General features: G+C 45.8%; 1 protein-coding gene across 1 annotated transcript; it reads left to right on the top strand.

Annotated features, from left to right (window-relative positions):
- The first annotated feature begins 133 nt into the window (after positions 1–133).
- On the top strand, positions 134–4522 carry RPS13 (ribosomal protein S13). The gene is made up of 6 exons (XM_082283138.1): positions 134–217; positions 456–504; positions 2149–2227; positions 3149–3318; positions 3674–3774; positions 4445–4522. The coding sequence occupies exons 1-6, from the start codon at positions 195–197 to the stop codon at positions 4476–4478; spliced, it is 456 nt and encodes a 151-aa protein (XP_082139264.1). The 5' UTR covers positions 134–194; the 3' UTR covers positions 4479–4522.
- The last annotated feature ends 13643 nt before the right edge of the window (positions 4523–18165 follow it).

Genomic DNA, 18165 nt, shown 5'->3' with positions numbered 1-18165 from the left:
GAATAAAACCCAACGCGTGGCCTGCTCTGTGCCGGGAAGGGCCGAGGGTCTGGGCGGGACGGCTGAGGGGGCGCGCGGCGCGGCTGCGAGGCCGCTGATTGGCTGCCGCGCTCCGGGGGCGGGGCCGGGCCGGGCCGCAGCTTCCTGCGGAAGCGCGGGGGGGCCGCTCCCTCTCTCCGCGCTCTGCCGCCATCATGGGTCGCATGCACGCTCCGGGGTGAGCCGCAAGGCCCGGCCGGGGCCGCGCCCGGGGGCGGCTCGGGGGGGTCGGGGGGCGCCGCGAACCGGGGCGGGGGCGGGAGGGATGCTGCGGGAGCGCTCCGGCGCGTGTGGGGATAGCGGGGAGGCAGGCGGCCGTGTGGACATGGCGGCGGGGTGGGGAAGGCTCGGGCCGCGGCCGAGAGGCCGAGTCCCTCAGCTCGGGCGCTCAGTGTCTGATGTGCTTCTTCCCGCAGAAAGGGCCTGTCCCAGTCGGCCTTGCCCTACAGGCGCAGCGTGCCCACGGTGAGTACCTTCCCCAGAATCTTCCGCACCCCGTGCGCGCTCCGGCACCCACAGCGCAGCTCAGGGGTGTCCACGGAGGGAAAGAAAACGAGAGCTGTAGTATTTTGCGTCATCGCTCTCAAATTATGGCCTGTGTAAATGCTTCTTCGGCATGTGATGAAACAGGCTTCCCAGGGAGATGGTGGAGTCTCCGTCTGTGGAGACATTCAGAACCCACCTGGATGCGCTCCTGTGTTATCTGCTCTAGGGAACCCTGCTTTGGGGGAGTGGGTTCGATTAGATGATCTCCAGAAGTCCCTCAACCCTAAAAATTCCGTGGTTCTGAGGTGATCCTTAGGCTACTAAGGAGGCAGGTGTCTTTTTTCCTGGCCGGATGGTTCGTTAGGCGAAGAAGTCTTGTCTCTTCTTCGTACCTTTTTCTGTTTAAGTACTTCTTCAAGTACTTGGAGTCTCTGTGTTGATAATTCCTAGAGATTAAATCGTTATTTTCACACTCGAGTTTGCTATTGTGGAATAAACCGATTGCCTTCAGAAATACTTACAATTAATTTGTTGGTCAGGGTACTAAATGGAGTTGTTTTGGCGTGCCCTTAGTTCTTGCAGGCTGCTTTCACTTGTAAGGGAAGTCCTCCTTTGCAAGATCATTTCTTGGAGGATCTGTTTGTTCGCAGAAAGAACAATTTGTGGTGCATGTGGAAAAGCATGGAGTGAAAACAATGAAATGAGAACATAAGCACAAAATCTGAAATTAAATAGATACAATTTAAAGTAAGGTAATATGAAGCTGCTTGAAGTACTGCTGATGGTTCAACAGTTCAATAACAATTAGGATGATCAAATGCTATATTTGTTTTTTAAAATCCTGTGGGGTTTTTTTTTTGTTTAGTTTTATTTATGTTCTGTTTTAAATTGTAATCTTTAGAGCACTTCTGTGTTTATGTTTGCTGTGTTTTTCTGTTTCATACTGTGATAGTATTAACAAGTAAAAAAAATCTGGAGCTTCTGTAGCTCATGGGAAGTCAGGATTGCCGAACTTAGTGTTGTCTTGCCATTAATAATCATGGAAGCAGTGGCTTTATCAGTACTGTTAAACATAAAATTAATAGAAAAGGCACAGTCTTATCTTGGTAGGTTCGTTTCATTTTTTAATTAAATAGTGTACTTAAAATCTGATTTTTCACTTATCTCTAGTTAACTTTACTGAGAGGTGGCTAAATGGGTCTCAGTTTTATATTTGTCAAAAGGCCTGGATGAAGAATTCCTTCCAAAGAGCAGTGATTTTTTTTTTTGTGTGTGTGTGTAACATTGGATTTGTGCTTCTGGTGTGGCAGTTAAATTGAAATGTTGATAAAGCAGTTGGTCGGAGGCTTTTTTAAAAAAACTTACTTGGAGTTTTTAAAATGGAGACTCTCATCTTTACCTCTGCCTTCCCCCATGACATTTCACTATCAGTACAGGTGTATTATATGTTTAAAAGTTTCTATATCATTAAAAGTGCAATTTCAGTTCTTGACTGTTCTTTTAAGCATTGCAAAGCATCTGTTTCTACCATTTATTGAAAGTTTTCAGTAGCTAGCCTGTGCCTCTGTATTAAGCAGTGTTAATCAGTTTGGCTTTTTTTTTTTTTTTTCTAATTTTCTTTAGTGGCTGAAACTTACTTCTGATGATGTAAAGGAACAGATCTACAAGTTGGCTAAAAAAGGCCTGACTCCCTCCCAAATTGGTAAGGGTTATAAACCACTCCTGAATGGGGACAAACCCACGTTTTTCTAATTGTAATATCATAATTGTTCCTTCAGTCTATATTAAATAACCTGCTAAGAGAGCAGAGCATTTCTGGTGTACCTGTGTTCACTGTGGATACCACTAAGAGTCCTAGGATAATATCCTGAGCTGGGAGCGACCCCCAGGGATCAGCAAGTCCAACACTGGGACATTGTATGTGTTGTACTTGCAAGAAGCATCTTTGCTGAGGTGGTTGGTATTGGGGTTTTTTTTCAAGTGGGAGACTAAAAGCATTTGGATAACCTTATGGCCTGTCCTTAGGAATGGCTGCTTAGAGGTGTTATAGGAAAATTTTTGGTGTGCCAAATTTCCTGGAGGAAATTTTCCAGTGCCAGCAGCCCTGTGCTTAGGGTTTACTGAGCCAGGCACTTCCACTGCATTACGGACTGGTTCTAGGGTTTGGGCCCTTGCAGAGCTGAAGTGTTTGCATGACACAGCTTTATATGGTCATGAGCTATGTATGCAGTGTAATTAGGTGCTGTATAAACAATTATTTTTATTATTGCAGTCCCGAAAGCAATAATAATTCTTTGTAGAGGGATCCATAGAGTGACTGAATACATAGTGTTAATGAGTCCTGTTGAGAATTTTCCCGTAGTGTGGTAGCACCTAATGTGTTACCTGCCTGAGCACAATGGGGGAGTCAGTTGTCTTTTAAGTGTTACCAGATAACATGTTTCAGCTTCTGTAAGTTGTATTTTGCTCACTTATGTCCACCATTTCTTCAGTTGCCACTAAAAAGGTTTTTAACTTGAAGAAGGCCTTACTTTTGGATAGCTTGTAACTGTAAGGTCAGTTTCACAAGGCTTGTTGGTGTATGTTTTTTCTTTTCAGTGTAACATGTAAATGTTTGTTTCAGGTGTGATCCTGAGGGATTCCCATGGTGTTGCCCAGGTTCGCTTTGTAACTGGCAACAAGATTCTGAGAATCCTTAAATCCAAGGGACTGGCCCCAGACCTCCCAGAGGATCTTTATCACTTGATCAAGAAAGCAGTTGCTGTTCGTAAGCATCTTGAGAGAAACAGAAAGGTGAGTGCTCCTTTAATTAGGTAACTATGTTTTTGAATTACACTGTAGCTCATTTACAGCTTGACAAAGCAAAGACTCTTTGTGTGCTTCCTGTTAGCCTTCCTTAGAATAAACTTAGGACGTTGGGGAGGCATTTTGATCAAGGAGAATGGTTCTTGTGAAAAGGATTTTAAAAGCAATGTTTAACCCATGTATTTCTGGTCCTGCTCTGACTTCACTGAAGCTTTGGTAATGGAAATGGGAAGTTTTTAGCAGTAGCTGTGGATTATCTGCTTTACTGAAACTCATCTGAATTCTACATTGACAAGTCCAAGTAGTTGTAACGTTGGGGTCGTAATGTAACTTCGTTTTCAAGGACAAAGATGCCAAATTCCGCCTGATTCTGATTGAGAGCAGGATCCATAGGTTGGCTCGCTACTACAAAACCAAGAGAGTGCTGCCACCCAACTGGAAGTAGTAAGTCTTCTCCTGCATTCCTCTTGGCACTGAAGACTGCATGGTCTTACAAACTGCTGGGGCTGTTACTCAGAGGGTGAAGAGTGCATTGTGATTGGTGTGTAGGTAATCTAGGCAGCAGAGAAGAGGTATTTTCATACATAATTACTGATTAATTCAACTGATAAACTAATGAAACTTCCTGCTGAGTGTTAGGACTGTTAAAATGACTGTTAAAACTCTTGGATAAAAATCATGGTCACAACAAATGAAGTCAGTACCAGACAATTTTTACAACACTTTAAGCTGTGGTCTTGGTTCTCAGATACCTTAATCGTTCATGTCACTTTCAAAACTTACTGAGAAATGGCTTAATAGCTGTGGCAAAAAGGAAGTTACTGTAGCTTTTCTCTATGAGAAGTAACCACCATAGAATTCCTGTAGATGTTGGGATTAGCCTTGTTTCTCTAAGGAGACTCGAGTGCAGCTAGTCAGGTTTATAAACACATGGGTTTGTGCTGTTACCCTAAGATTTGTATTGTAAAAGTACAAGAGAAATCTTTGGCCATAAAAATTCTTAAGCAGTGATTTAGCTCAGGAGTGATAGTTAAAACTTTTAACTGAAGCTGTGTTTTTGACAAATAGTTTCTGCGATTAATATTTCTCTTTTGTCTCTCTTCTCTCTTTTTAGTGAATCATCAACAGCTTCTGCCCTGGTCGCATAAGAGCTGGCTGTGACTTACTGAAAGAATAAATTTTCGTTACCTGAGTTTGTGTTGTCTCTAAATGGTTGGTGTATTAGAAGCTTCTGCTTGTTTCAGGAAGCTGCATGTAAATGGGAATTTTTCCAGGTGGGGCAGGCTTGTGGCTGTGGTTTCCATATTGCTGTCCTGCAGTATCAGATCTGGGTCATGGTTGTTGCAGTGCTGCACCAGCTGGACATTGGTGTCTGTGCTCAGACTGGTTTGGTTTTTTATGATCTGAGAGCCTTGAGTTAGTGAAGTGCCCTAGTCATTCACTGCAAGTGCATTTCATTCATGTGGGGCCGTGCCTCTGGTGTCCTGCAGAACTGGGAGAGAAAGCAGTGACCAGCAGGAAGATTTGGAAATTTAGAAATTGCAGAAGGGATTATGCAGGAGGTGAGGGGTTAATTGGAGAGGGTAAAATTGGAGAGGTTAATTAATTCATCCTAGGTTGTGTGGACCTGTTGCTTGTGCAGGAAGCTTAAGCAGACCTCAGCCAGTTCCTGGCAGTAACTTGCTGTCATTTTTAAGTGATTTTAAGAACAGTCGTTGGGATTTGGGTAAGTACAGACAGCAGTTTAGCTCTTCTCAGATGTTGTGTCGTTGCTGGCGTAGTTATCCATAAACCCAAAGGGCTGGTGCTATTGCACAGTCACTTGCCAAGGTTGTGCCTCCAGGTTTCTGATAGCTTTAACCTGAAGACACCTTTCGTCTGAAGACACAGGGAAAACAGTGACAGCTTGCTCCTTTTCTAGGAGAAAATTATAAATAGAGTTAGTCTGAGTTGTTGTGACTTGCTTCTAAGTGTGGGTGCATTACTTTCGTAATCTTTAAAAGTTGAGTAAATTCATCTGAGCCATGTCATTTTTGTAGGTGCAGCATTCCAGTTGCACTCTTGAAGCGCTGCTGTGTGGTACGAGTAACTCCCATCCTCCCGTCCGAACAGCCAGGGTGGCGTTCCCCGCTCCTTGTTCCCAAATACCTGTGTGTAAATCGGGAAAGTGGCCGGGAGGTGGCGCTTGGAGCCGAGAGTGCTGCCCCATTCCGTGTGCCGAGCAGCTCCACCTGCGGGGCCGCCGCTCTCGGCCAGGGAACAGGAAGGGTTTCAGCGCGGCCAGCTGCTCCAGGGCCTTTGGGAGCTTGGAGCTCACTGGAGCTGGAGGTGCTCCTGAGGATGGAAAAAGAGGTGCACCATATCTTGTTGAGGAATGGTAATGGTGTTGCGGTCGTGCTGTTATGCTCGGAGTTCTACTGCTTGTGTTGCTAAAGATTCTGTATTTCCTGTAAATCCTACAGGCTCGCTTAGGTAAGTTGTCCTCAGTAGGATTAATCATAAAATCAGAATGGCCTGTATTGAAAGGGACATGAAAGATCAACCAGTTCCAGCCTCTCTCCTGAGAGCCCATCCAACCTGGTCTTGAATGCTTCCAGGGATGGGACAGCCAGAACCTCCCTGGGCCACCTGTTCCTGCACCTCACCACCCTCACAGCAAAGAATTTGTTCCTAATACCTAACCTAAACTTCCCCTCTCGGTTTGAACCCATTACTCCTTGTCCTGTCACTACAGCTCCTGACAAAGAGTCCCTCTCCAGCTTCTCTGTAGGCCCCCTTCAGATACTGGAAGGTATCTGTGAGGTCTGCATGCAGCCTCTTCCCCAGACTGAAAAACCCCGTCTCATGCTGTCTGCATAGGGGAGATGCTCCAGACCTCCTTACCAGCTTTGTGGCCCTCCTCTGGATTTGCTCCAGAAGTTCCACATTCATTTTATGTTGGGGACCCCAGAGCTGGATGCAGTGCTCCAGGTGCAGTCTCACTGGAGCAGAGGGGCAGCATCCCCTGCCTTGACCTGCTGGTGCTGTTGCTGCAGCCCAGGGATTGTCCATCCCTTACCCTTTGGATTACCAGAACAGGCACAGCAGGAGCTGAGCTCACTTGCCCCAGGGCAACCCCAGCTGCTGTGGGAAAAGTTGGGGCCAAGCACTGGCAGGGGTAAATCGTCCCTGGGGGCAGACCCCTGGAACCCATGAAACAGAGCAGTGTGTCAGAGGGATGTGCTCTGGGAGGAACATGGTCACTTGGAAGCATCAGGTAAGTTCATCATTTGTGGTGCTCCACACCAGGCTTGCTCTGGTGGCAGTCTTGTGGCAGGCTTGGTTCACAAAAACCTCGCACTAAAGGGCTTAAGTCCTTGCCAGCTGTCCAGCTCTTCCAGGGCTCTGGGGTGCACAGCAGAGCCTGCTTCCCTTTGGCTCATCAACAACTGGGTTTGAGGCTGGCTGCTGAGGCACCCTTTCCTCTGGCAGAGGCCCAGGGTTGCCTGCTGTTCCCTGGGAAGGCTTGTCCTAGGGTTTTAAGAAGAAACCCTGGTTCTTGCAGTCACTGCTGGAATGCTGAGGGTGGTAAGGAGAGAAATGGTTTCCTTAGGTCTAGGGAATTGAGTTCTGCAGTGGATGTGGCACAGGGAGATGGCTCATGGGCATTCTTCAGGCTCTAGGGGTTTTTTTCCACACAGATTTCTCTAATCCATTATTTCATGGACTAGAAAAGTTGATTTTTTTTTTAATAATCAATTTTTCTAATTCCACATATTTCCTTCTAATCCGTGTTTTTTTCTCGGGAGTATGAAGGGCTTCCCTCTCTTGCCTTTCCTGATCCTTCTCCCTGTGCTCCCCCAAGTTTCTGTGCACTGTTTGCCCTGGCACCTCTGGATGTGTGTCCAAGTTTTTGTTAAGGAATTTACCCTCTTTTTGCAAATCAGTCAAGCCCGTTTTCTTCCCTTCTTTTAGGTAACATGAGTTTAGCCTACCCTGATTAGGGTGAGCTAGGGCAGTGCTGAAATGTGTGAACACAACTTCATGTTTTCTTCACTTTTACCTGGAATGGTAAGTCCAGAAAGGTCTTTGGTTAAATGAAAAGATGCCATGTGCAGTTTCTACCTCTATTTCTAGGAAAGCATTTGAAAGGTGACTGTTAAGTATGAAAAGGATTAACCTTGACAGGGATTTAAGGGAAAGCTTTGATTCAGTCATGGCCAGAGGACTCTCTTATTGCTAGGTATCTCTTTATTCTGAAGGCTTTGGTGGTGTGTGACTGGTTCTGTTGTGGAGGCAAATAAACCATCTTTTACCTCTGAATTTTTCTAATTGACAGTTCCTGTTTACAGGTACCTCTGTAAAAATGAAAAAAATCCTTAGTAATTTATTTCAAGTAAGGAAACGTAAACCAATTATTCTGCTGTTAAGTCATTGCCACCGCTGGAAACCATTAAGTTTTTTAGCTGAAAAGGGGGCAAAAAAAGTAAACCAACCTGTAGTAATGACAATCAGAAAAGGCAAGAAACTATTCGGATTTATAAATGTAGAGCTCTGCTTTGTTTTTTCTGAAAAACAGCTTGTTCCCAGATGCATTTTCAGCTCAAAATCATTGCTTGCAAGTTAATACCGAGCAGCAAAAAGTGAACGAAAAGTGCACGGTTTTTTTCGCAGTGATGGTTTGTGTGTCACTTTCTCCCACTGTTTTCAGTGTCACTTACAGATCATGAAACACAACGTCGTTAAAAAGCACCTCACGTGTTTCTCGGGCCTCAAGGGCCCGTTTCTTTCCCTGTTCCCATTTAAATAAAGAGCAGTAGAGCCTATGGAATTCACCGAGGGCAGGTTCGGTACTCGCCGGGCTCTGGGATGGCTGGTGATTCTGGCTTAGGCTAATGCTGCTTCACGTTCATGCAGTTGTTTTGTTCCCCTTTCAATGCTGGGATCAAACTCGTGAAAAAATGCGGCTGTTGCTGGGAAGTCCCTTCAATAACTCGGCACATTTGCATGACAATACGTGGCTGTGCCCTGGTAACCTCCCTCCTTCGCCAGCACATATCTTGGCAGCAGGAAATGCTTCCACAGGGTTTGCTGTGCTATTGGTATGTCCGTGAATGTCCTTTTCTTGCTTCCAAGGATTTCTGGACAAAGCTGCAATTGGTTAAATGAAGGCTTCCCTCTTCTTCTCTACCCCCTCTCCTGCTTTCAGGATGAATTTTACGTCTGGTTAGAAATCTATAAACTTTGTAATGAGCAGTGTTGCTGATTAGTGTGAGTGCTTTCCTCTCGCCACAGGGTGTATTAGAGATGTTACCCGGCACAGACGCAGCCGTAACTGGAGCTGAATCGATAAGGAAGGATACTATTAATGGCATCGCAATACGTATTGGATGTGAGGATAAACTACACGTTGTACATTGTGCTGCAGGGCCTGGTGTCTAGAGAAGGACTGGCAGCCCCTTTCTGGAGGCTTGCTCAGTGTTTAGGGCAAAGGAAGTGAAGCACAGCCTGCTAGCTCAACCCCTGAGCTGAAATACTGGGTGGCAAGTAATTATGTTGGCTGTGCCTGAGGCTAGAGGTGTGTACCTACATTAAAAGATCACCTGAGTTTTCTCGTGACTGCTGGTTTTACAGGCTGATATTTTATTCCCTTTGAGGCTGCTCACTCAAGACCCCTTTTCAGGTCAGAATTCTCCTTCTGAGCCAGGAAGGGGCTTTCAAGTTTAGTGCAGCTGTCAGGGATCAATCTCTTTTACAGCTCCTTCAAGTTCTTTCTGATGCAGATGAATAATTTCCGTAGATCCCGAGTCCTGTGTTATGCCGGAGTGGGAAGAGGGTGACTGGCGTTTTGAACTGTAGAAGCTGCTGTCTGACTGGGTGAAGAAACCAGTGACAGCCATTAAAAATTGATCGGTTAAATGAACTTGGGAAGGATCCAAATCTCAGAGGACCAGTTCTGATGGTGAAGGCATTTGAGATTTGCAAGAAAGGGGATGGAAACATTTTTCAGTACAATATGTTAGTGGACACAGGGACACACTGAAAGCTGTTGTGAAATACAGGCTATAAAAGAAATTGTTTCCTCATGAGGTTTTTTTCCCCTGTTGCTTTGTTGTTAGAGAAAAACTATAGTATATGCCTTTGTTTTTTTAAAGTCCATCCCATTGTCAGGAAAATTAATCCACAGACACCAGAGGTTTATGTCCAAAAAGGAGACAGAGGAGTCCTGTTACTTTATTCAAATGAAGGGAGATGCCATGGGGCATTTCCCCTGGGGTCTCTCAAATTTTTGGAGGGTGCAGCCTCCTTTTTATCCTAATTTCCCGGCCACATTTCCCTCTCTCTTTCCCCATCGGCTGAGGTACTCGAGAGGTACAGACTGCCCGGAATGCCTAATGCCTAAGGTTCCCTTCTAATGTATAACTACCTTTTTTTTCAGTTCTTATTGAATTTTATGGTTTTCCCATTGTTTCTTTCATCTCTCAATATCCAATTTAATTTATCAGCAGACCTACAGTTTGTCTGTAGAGACAAATCTCTTTCTATTCATCAGTCAATGGAACCCTTCTCATAGTTTCTTTTTATCTCTCAGTGCTAATTTCATGAACCAGCAGGCCCAGAGCTTGTTTGTAAAGACAAGTCTCTCATTCCTTTCACCATCTTGCTCAGCTCTGCTGGCCTTGGCAAAACTAGGGCTATAAATTGATAAATTCTCAGAAACTGCTGATGGAGCAATATATATCTCATATAGTGGGTATTCCATTTCCACCTCAAACTCATGCTACACACATCTCCTTACACATCATTTAGGTAGTTATTCCTGATAACGTTCTTCAACAGTAGATTCAGGTCTGGATTCTCTTTTGGTTTATTATTCTGTTATTTTCAGTACTGTATCTGACAAGCATTACAAGAAAAATATTTTGAAACAGTATTTAGGTAGTCTCAATCAAGCTAGGATCTCAAAATAATATATGATTAGCAAATAAAGCCCTTACTAACAAATAACATTCCTGTAATGTGCAAGGAGTTGACGGTTTCAGTGCTCCCAAATTCTTTATGAGTGTTGTGTAATGACCTGGGAATAGTCAGCTTCTGGAGAATGTTTAGTTTTCTGGAAGTCACCAAATGTGAGTGTTGCAAATGTGATGCTGCAGAAACACCATTTCACTGACATCCAAAAACTACTACTACTAATAGTAGAAAACTACTACTCTTATGTAGTAGTTTCGACCCATAAATTCAGTGGTTTGTGTGATAACAGAGTAGATACCCCCAGCTTTGCAGGGTGACAAAGGCATAAAGCAGTGAAAGAGTTTGCTTGGGGCAGTAGGAGAGTTTGGCACCAGCTCTGAGGTCCTGGATCCCAGTCTCATGTTCTGCCAGTGAGCCTGTGATAGCTGCACTTTAAACAGAGCTGGGTGTTTATACATAAACAGCCTTTGTGGGGAGTGATGCAGAGCTGAGCATGGAGGCAGTTCACAGACGGTTTTGGGGACACAGACCTTGGCACTGACTCCTGCCACAGGATCCCAGAGTGTGGCCCTTGGTGGGCAACAGCGGGCAGCTACAATAATCCCTTTTTGCACTGATGTATGTACACGGCTTAGAGCAGAGGGAACCATTCCCCAACCTCTTCCTGCTCAGAGTGGGGAGTGGGCTGGACCCTCCTTCCTTAAAGGAACACCAGGGAAATGGAGCCAGCTTTGTCTCTGAGATGTGTCTACATCACTGTGCTCTTGTGGGGCACATAACTCAATGCTCCTGTCAGCTCAGAGCAGATCATGATCTGGTCTCCTGCTGTCAGGTTGTCTTTCTGTGTATGGCAACTTTGGATGTAGGAAAGGAAGACATAAAAAGCAGGAAAATTTAGGAGCTTGGCCCTGTTGTACAGTCCTCAGATTTGAAGCTTCTTCACTTACAAGTTCTGCGGTAAATTCCTGCACAGTAATCCCCTCAGTTAGGCTGCCAAATATACAGGTTTTCCTTAAAGTATAGGTAAAGCCTATGCTTCAGTGATCACTGGAAATTGTGTCTCCTCTTCTTAGAAGAGATCAGTCCCTTCTGCAGCTGTTTAAGAAAACTGAGAGCTGCAAATCAGTTAAGTACGAAATTCTGTTTCATGGAATGATTCCTGTCCGCCTTGCTTCTGATTCAGAGATCCAACTAATAGGGTTAAATCGGAGCAGTTTAATGGAACAATGTCATTTAAGCAAAGCAATCATGTTCTGCTGCAGCGTTGTTTGGTATTAAACAGCAATTAGGTTTGTCTGCCCAACAAAATTGCAAAGCTCCTCTGAAAGCAGCTGTAATCGGAAATGTCACACTGCAGCTACCGATGATAGATACGGTCTAACAAAACACAGGCCTTGGCTGCAGTGCCTCACATTGATGGATAATCCCACGGCATGCAGCAGTTCAGGACTGTTTATGTAGATGGCAGTTTAGGCTGGGATTATTCCTTCCACTGTCCTGTACAAGCTCACAGTTTTTGCTCCAGTGTGCCACCAACAGCCAGGTTAAACTGGAGGGTTCTGCCCCATCACTTACTCTGCAGTGAAGGTCAAGTGAAATGGCATTTGGGATGGTGAACATGAGGTTTACCTGGCAGTACTGAATATAACAGTATATGCACTGGACTCCACTCTGATGTTTTTGCAGTGGCTCACTCTGGAAGCATGAGGAACTGAGCAGCAGTTTTGGAGAGCTGCAGAGTTGGGTCATGCAAGAGTCAGCACCAACAGTAAAGCAGATGTGCTGAAGTGCTGATTTAGAGGGGTGTTTCCACAGACACATTACTGGATTTGGTTCAGCAGCCTGCATGGGAACTTCCACAAGGGACACTGTGGATTGCACAAAGCTCCATCTCCCAGACTCATGCAAATTAGCGAGAATTTTTCCTTCAAAACAACCCTAGAACATGTTTCATGTGTGCCAGCCAGTGTTAAAATGCAGAACTTTTATTAGGCACAACACCCTGAGTAATAAGCCTTTCTCTAAGCATCCTGACTTTTAATCCTTAAACATTTGTGTTAAAAATGTGTTAAAAGTGAAAGAAAGCTGTATTAGCATTAGACTACAGAGTAGGTATGAGCACACAATGTGGTGTATTTTCAGTCTTAATTTCCTGTCATGTGAGCTGGGAGATGCTATGAAATTCCCTCTTCCTGTTTTTTTTCATGGAAAGATACAAATGCTGTGAAGAAGTGTTAAGGTGTAGTTGTCCCAGAGGTCTTCAGCAGTGGCATTACTCCACATTTTTATGGCCACAATACCATGGCTTACATTGTGCTGGGTATTTCAAGGAGTGGCCTTTTTTTAATGCTCCCTAGTCTCTGTGTACTCCTGCACTCATTAAAGCACAGAATCTCATCAGGGAGTATGTGAGTCCTGTTGTGTGTTGTTTGTAACTTTCTCTGATCTGTTAGATATAGTCTGAGTGCTGTCTTTTCCATCACTTCCCCTCCAAGCCAGTGTATCCTGGTGATCTGCTAAAGATCCCCCAGTTCCATGGCTGGAGAAAGTGCCAAGCCTCACTCGTGTTCATTTAGGCTTCAGCTCGCTCTAGGGGTGAAGATCTCACAAAAAACAATGACTCTGTATCTGTGCATTTTGGATATGTTCCCTGTTCACCAGGTGTGCGGCTGTCTGCTGTTACCTGATCCTCTTCTCCTCTCCTTCCACGGGCACCTTTGGCATCACTGTTTGCCCCCACCCAGCGAGGGGACGCAGAAGTTCTCCTGGTAGCAATGTAGGGTGCAGTTTACCCCTTGAGCAACGTTGGTGTAGCAGCCTGGTGCTGCTGGAATTGCAATCCAGTGTGGAGCTGCAGCTGCAGCTCGGCCTGCGGACACCAGATCTGACCCAAGGCTGGCGTTGGTGCAGGAAGGGGAGGCAGAGGAGGATCCCTGTCAGCACACGTGGCTGTTAAATGCTCTTTGCTGTCATGCCGACTGCAGCTTCAGCTCTGCCTGGCAGCTGGCTCAAGGCAGCACAGGAGTGAGTGGGTGTGTGGGTCACGCAGCTCGGGCCGTGCTGCAGGAGGCTTGGCACTTCAGCAGCTTTCCCTCCGTGCCCGGCTGGTGTCACCAACCCAGCAAATCTGGGAAACTGTGCGTGAGATAAGTTTTTGTAGTCCCCGTAGCAGCAGGCTGCTGCCACCAATGCCTTTTCTGGGAGATTCTCTTCCCCTCCCTGCTATGGGACCCACATAGATCTGTGATAAAAAGGGGAAAAGCCAAGAGAAAGGAGCTTTAGCACAGGGACGGTTCCCTGGCCTGCCCTGCATGGATACAGCCCAAGCAGCCTAGTGAGGGACAAGTCAAACAGAAAATTAGGATAATTAGTTTTATATGTGGCAGTGTTGTAGTTCCTCTCAGAAGGACCCCAAACTTCTTAGTAGAGTAGTTTTTTCCCTTTTAATTACTGTTCAAATGTTTCTTCCCTCAATCTTGAATTACTCTGAGTGCTTTTCATATGTTAGAGATAGTCTGCCTCTTTACCCTTGAGGGTAATTGAGCAGTCATTGGGTTTGTATTTTTTTTCTCTTTATCTTTCAAATGTCTACAAGCCATTGTCATTTTAAAAAATTAATTTAAAACCCCCTATAGTTCTTTTACAGCTCAAATTTGCTACAGAAGCAAGATTCAAATTGCACCATTCTCTACGGAGAATGATGAGTGTGTTAGGTAGAGGTGCAGTTCCTGTTCTTGATTCAGTAACTCCTGTAACAAAGACACCTTTCTTCAGGATACCTTCCTTCAATTACCCTTTTATTTTTCTTTCTTTGCTAATGTTAATAATTCAGCATGTGGAAGTGAATTCTTAAAGGGAGATAAACGCTTTGTGTCCCGACATTTCAAGTTCCTTTGGTAAATGCAGTCCGTGGTGTGCGTTTGGGCTGTGGCGTGGCCTCAGTAACTCTGGAGCATTATGTGCGGCCAGATCGTGCTTCCCTAGGAAAGCCACGAGAGGACAGTGCTGTGTGCCAAAGCCTCGGAGCAGTTTGTCTTCACCTTTTGCATTCCTTTATCCAATCCCCTGGGAAAGCCTTTTAGTACTGCGCGGTTAAGTCCCAGTCCCTGCTTTTCCCTGTAAGTAACGAGTACTTAGGGAAGGCAAGGGGAGCAGTGGGTTTTGCACAGCAGTAATTACTTCAGGCTTCGACACCAGGGACCTTTTGACCTAATGCCACTCAGGCTGATTCTGTCATGTTTAATCCCTCATGCCCCGTCCGTCCCTGTGAGCCTGCAGACGTGTCTTGTTCTTTGGCCTGAGCCAAAGAGCTTCTGATACTTACATGTAAACAATGCCTAAAAGGTAAAATTCATGCGCTGTTTCACTTTAAATTATGCACTGAAGCCTTTAGGAATTGCTCTCAGGCTTTGAGGAGAAGCGATGCTTTTGTTGGGGAGTTGGATGGCCGATGGTTAAAGCCTGAGAAAGGCTGAGATTATGGGTTGTTTCTGTTCTGCTCCTGCCTTGCAGATTCGCCCGGAGCTGGTTGCTAATTACTGAGCCTTTGAAAACAGTTTAACATTTTGGCTACATGTTTTTGTTTCCTCAGGGCTGGCTCTGCCCAAATAGCACCATTTTGTCATTGTTTAGTTTTCAGACTGAATGCTCCATGCAGGTGTGGGTAGCCAGTGGCTTCTTTTCTGGCTGTTAAAATCAGGCAGTTTCGTTAGCCACTGTTTTTAATTTCTTCATAAATTCTGGGTGTAGAAGCATAGATACAAACAAGCAGAGTGTTAATTAAGAGTCTTTTGGCCTTATTACTCAGTTTGTCCTTGGATTGGCCCACTCTTAATTACTACCCGGTTACTCTTGCTATTATTCTTGTTTAATGAGATAATCCAAATAATCTCATTTCAGTTTCACAGATCATTAGATCCAACACACTTATTAATAAGGCATTTGTGAGCTCTTTATGTCCACTCAGCTGTTTTCAGTCCTTCTCTTATCCTCTATGATGGAGGGAAGGGATGTGCTGAACATTTTGTAGTTGGATATGTTTCCTCAAAGTATTAGCACTTGCCACTATACATTGTTTGAACAGCTGCTGCTTTTTGTTGACTGCAGTAATAAAAATGTTGTACATCTTGGACAGAGGTGTTGGCTGTGCTAGTGAGGAGTGGCTCTGGCAAAGAGGGAGCTGCTGCAGCAGGAAGGGTCACCTTTCCCAGTCAGGCAGGAATGTGCAGCAGGTGCGGAGCTACTCTGCTCCACTGGCAGCAGGGTGAGAGCGAGCAGGGCCGTTCTCGTGCCAACCTCCCAGCGACAGCCAAAGGCAAGGAAGCACTAGGGGGACCATCTAGTTCATTGCTTCCCCATCTTTTTAGCAGCACACTCACCCACGCGGCCAATTACCTGTTCTTCCGCGGTGTCCCCAGGGCAGAGTGTCGGTCACAGACGCTCGTCCCATGCCTCATTGGCTGTGAGCTCCACCTGGTGAGATGTGCCTCCGGAGCAGGGCATGCGGATTAGGGGCGTCTGCTGGGATGGCAGGGAGTGTCGGTGTGCCCTTGGCTGAAGTATTTGCGGTGTCCTGTTACCCCGCGCACCTCCCGCTGATACCAATACCTACGCTTGCCCTCTAACGATGTGGCTCGAATTCAGCTATTGATTAGGGCTCGTAGAGAGGTACTTGGATATCTGTTTGTTTGCCGGGACCACGGTATTTAAAACAACGGAAATTCTCGAAAGAATTGAACTAAACACGTGTGTGTGGCTGTGCTTTTGTGCCAACAATGGAAAAACCTCAGTTTTTGCACACACACACGAGAATGAAATGCAAAGAGTAACACATGCTTCACTGCTTTTGGTAGAATGAACCTCTGACTCTGGAGGTTGTGTGCTCTCCTGCTCATGCCAGTGGGCTGCTCAGGGTGACTTTGTCACTGGGGTTTGAAGCCAGGCACACATTGGTGACTCAGAACAGTGATCCAACAGTGAAATAGCAAAAGGAAAAGGGTTAAAATAATCAACCTCATTTCATTGTTGGACAAGCTGGCACAGGCTGTCTGAGCAGCTGAAGTTCCACCTATTCTGTGAGACTCTTGTCCCGGTTGTGTCACCCACGTGTACCTGTGACAGAAATGGAAGGAGAGCTGCTAGACAGGACTATGGGCTGGAGGCCCAATCTGTGTGTGGCACACAGGCCATGGCCCATGATTCTTTTAAGTCTGGAACTTGCTGTAAAGGCAAGATCTAAAGGACACTGCTCTGAGCAGCTGATGACTTCTCAGTGCCCAGTGAAGCTGTTCTTCGAGGGATGGAAAACTCCATCTGCTCTGCTCATGGTCACTGTGGGCCTGTCTTCACCCCTGCCCCACTGGGAAGTCCAGCCAGGCTGCTGACTTAGCCTGCACTCACATGCAGTCTTTAGCCTGATTAAGTGTTAACTCTTTGTAAGGAAATGTGCCTTGAGGCTACAGTGGGGATAACACAGGCTGTGGATTTCTCATGTGATACCAGCCCTGCCTAAGCAGGATTTAGCAGTGTCCTCCTCAAGCCCCTCTTCCTACCTCTCCACCCTTCTCTGGGTGTCCACAAGGGTACTGCTGCAGCAGGGTGGTGAGCTGGAGTGAGAAACCATAAAGCTTGAGAAGGAAAAAGAGAAATCATAAAACAAGTAGGGGGGTTATTTGGTTGAATTTTTAAAAAGAAACTAGAAGTCTTTTCTCTGATCTGTTTTCCCATGTTGCTGCACAAGCAGCTCTGTCAGGAAGCGGAGCAAAGGCAGGAGCAGCTCTCTGCCCCAAAAGCGACAGGGATTGCATAAGGTTTGTTTGTGTGTCTGATGGCAGGGCCAGCAACAACGCTGAGCTAATGCCATCTGCGCGGGCGCTCCAGTGCTGTCACCAGGGTCGTGCCAAGGCAGCTGGCTGCAGGGCTGCACCCGGAGTCACCCAGCGCTGCTTCCCGGCACAACAATCCCGTGTGCCAGCGCTGCTGAAAGCTCCGGGCCAGCTGCCGTGTGCTTGGTGCAGCCTGAACAGAGCTGCTGGCTCTCCTTACGTGCTCTTGGGGGAGCAGGGAATGAGCCTAAGGATGGATAATCCAGGCTAACTCTGCAGTGAAAACAAGTCACTTACCTCAAATATCATCGAGGTCTCTCCTGCCTTTCCAAACCTCTGACTTTCCCATCCTTTAGCAGCAGCTGATATTCTCCTGGCACAGAGTAGAGCAGGGAAAATTAATTGTGCTGTAATGACAACCCCCCGGCCTTCTGTTCCATATAAATGAAGGGCAATCTGTGGCCTATCAACAGACTGTTTCCTCTGGGGAAACAGCCTCACACTTCTCAGATTTCCCTTTACACTACTGACTGTTGGCATCTTTTCCTACCTCAAGATATGCTACATTGCTGGAAAGGGTTTTTTTCCCCTTTAATTAATTTCTTTCAGCTCTGTCAGGACAGAGGGTAATTAAATGCTTCAGTATCTTGTCATAAAAATGCCACTTTTCAGAGGAATTGTCTTAATGAGCCTGTTTTTCAGTATAGCAGAGGCTCATCTATTAGTCCAGTGTATATTTTTAGAGCATGGCATTAGCCAGAAAAGCCCATTAGATCGTTACACAAGTGGCTGAATCAGCAAACTGTATCTGCTGCTATTCTGTCAAAGCAATAACGTTAACATTATCAAAGTGATTAAAAGCCATTCATTCATTTTGCATCTGGGTTGACAAGTTCATTCCTGCAGAGGCAGACGGTGCGAAGCTGTAGGAAAGGAAAACTAAAAGCTCATCATCTCCCTCAACCTGAAGATCTACCAGTGTGTGACAGATGCAATCAAAACATGACAATTGAGCAGAACACTGGACGCCTGTGTTCTGTCACACGGTGGGTTGTCA

Source organism: Coloeus monedula (assembly GCF_965178545.1).
Source record: "Coloeus monedula genome assembly, chromosome: 6".
NCBI lineage: Eukaryota > Metazoa > Chordata > Aves > Passeriformes > Corvidae > Coloeus > Coloeus monedula.
Note: the sequence above shows the minus strand (reverse complement) of the source record. Positions and strands in the feature narration are given on the sequence as shown.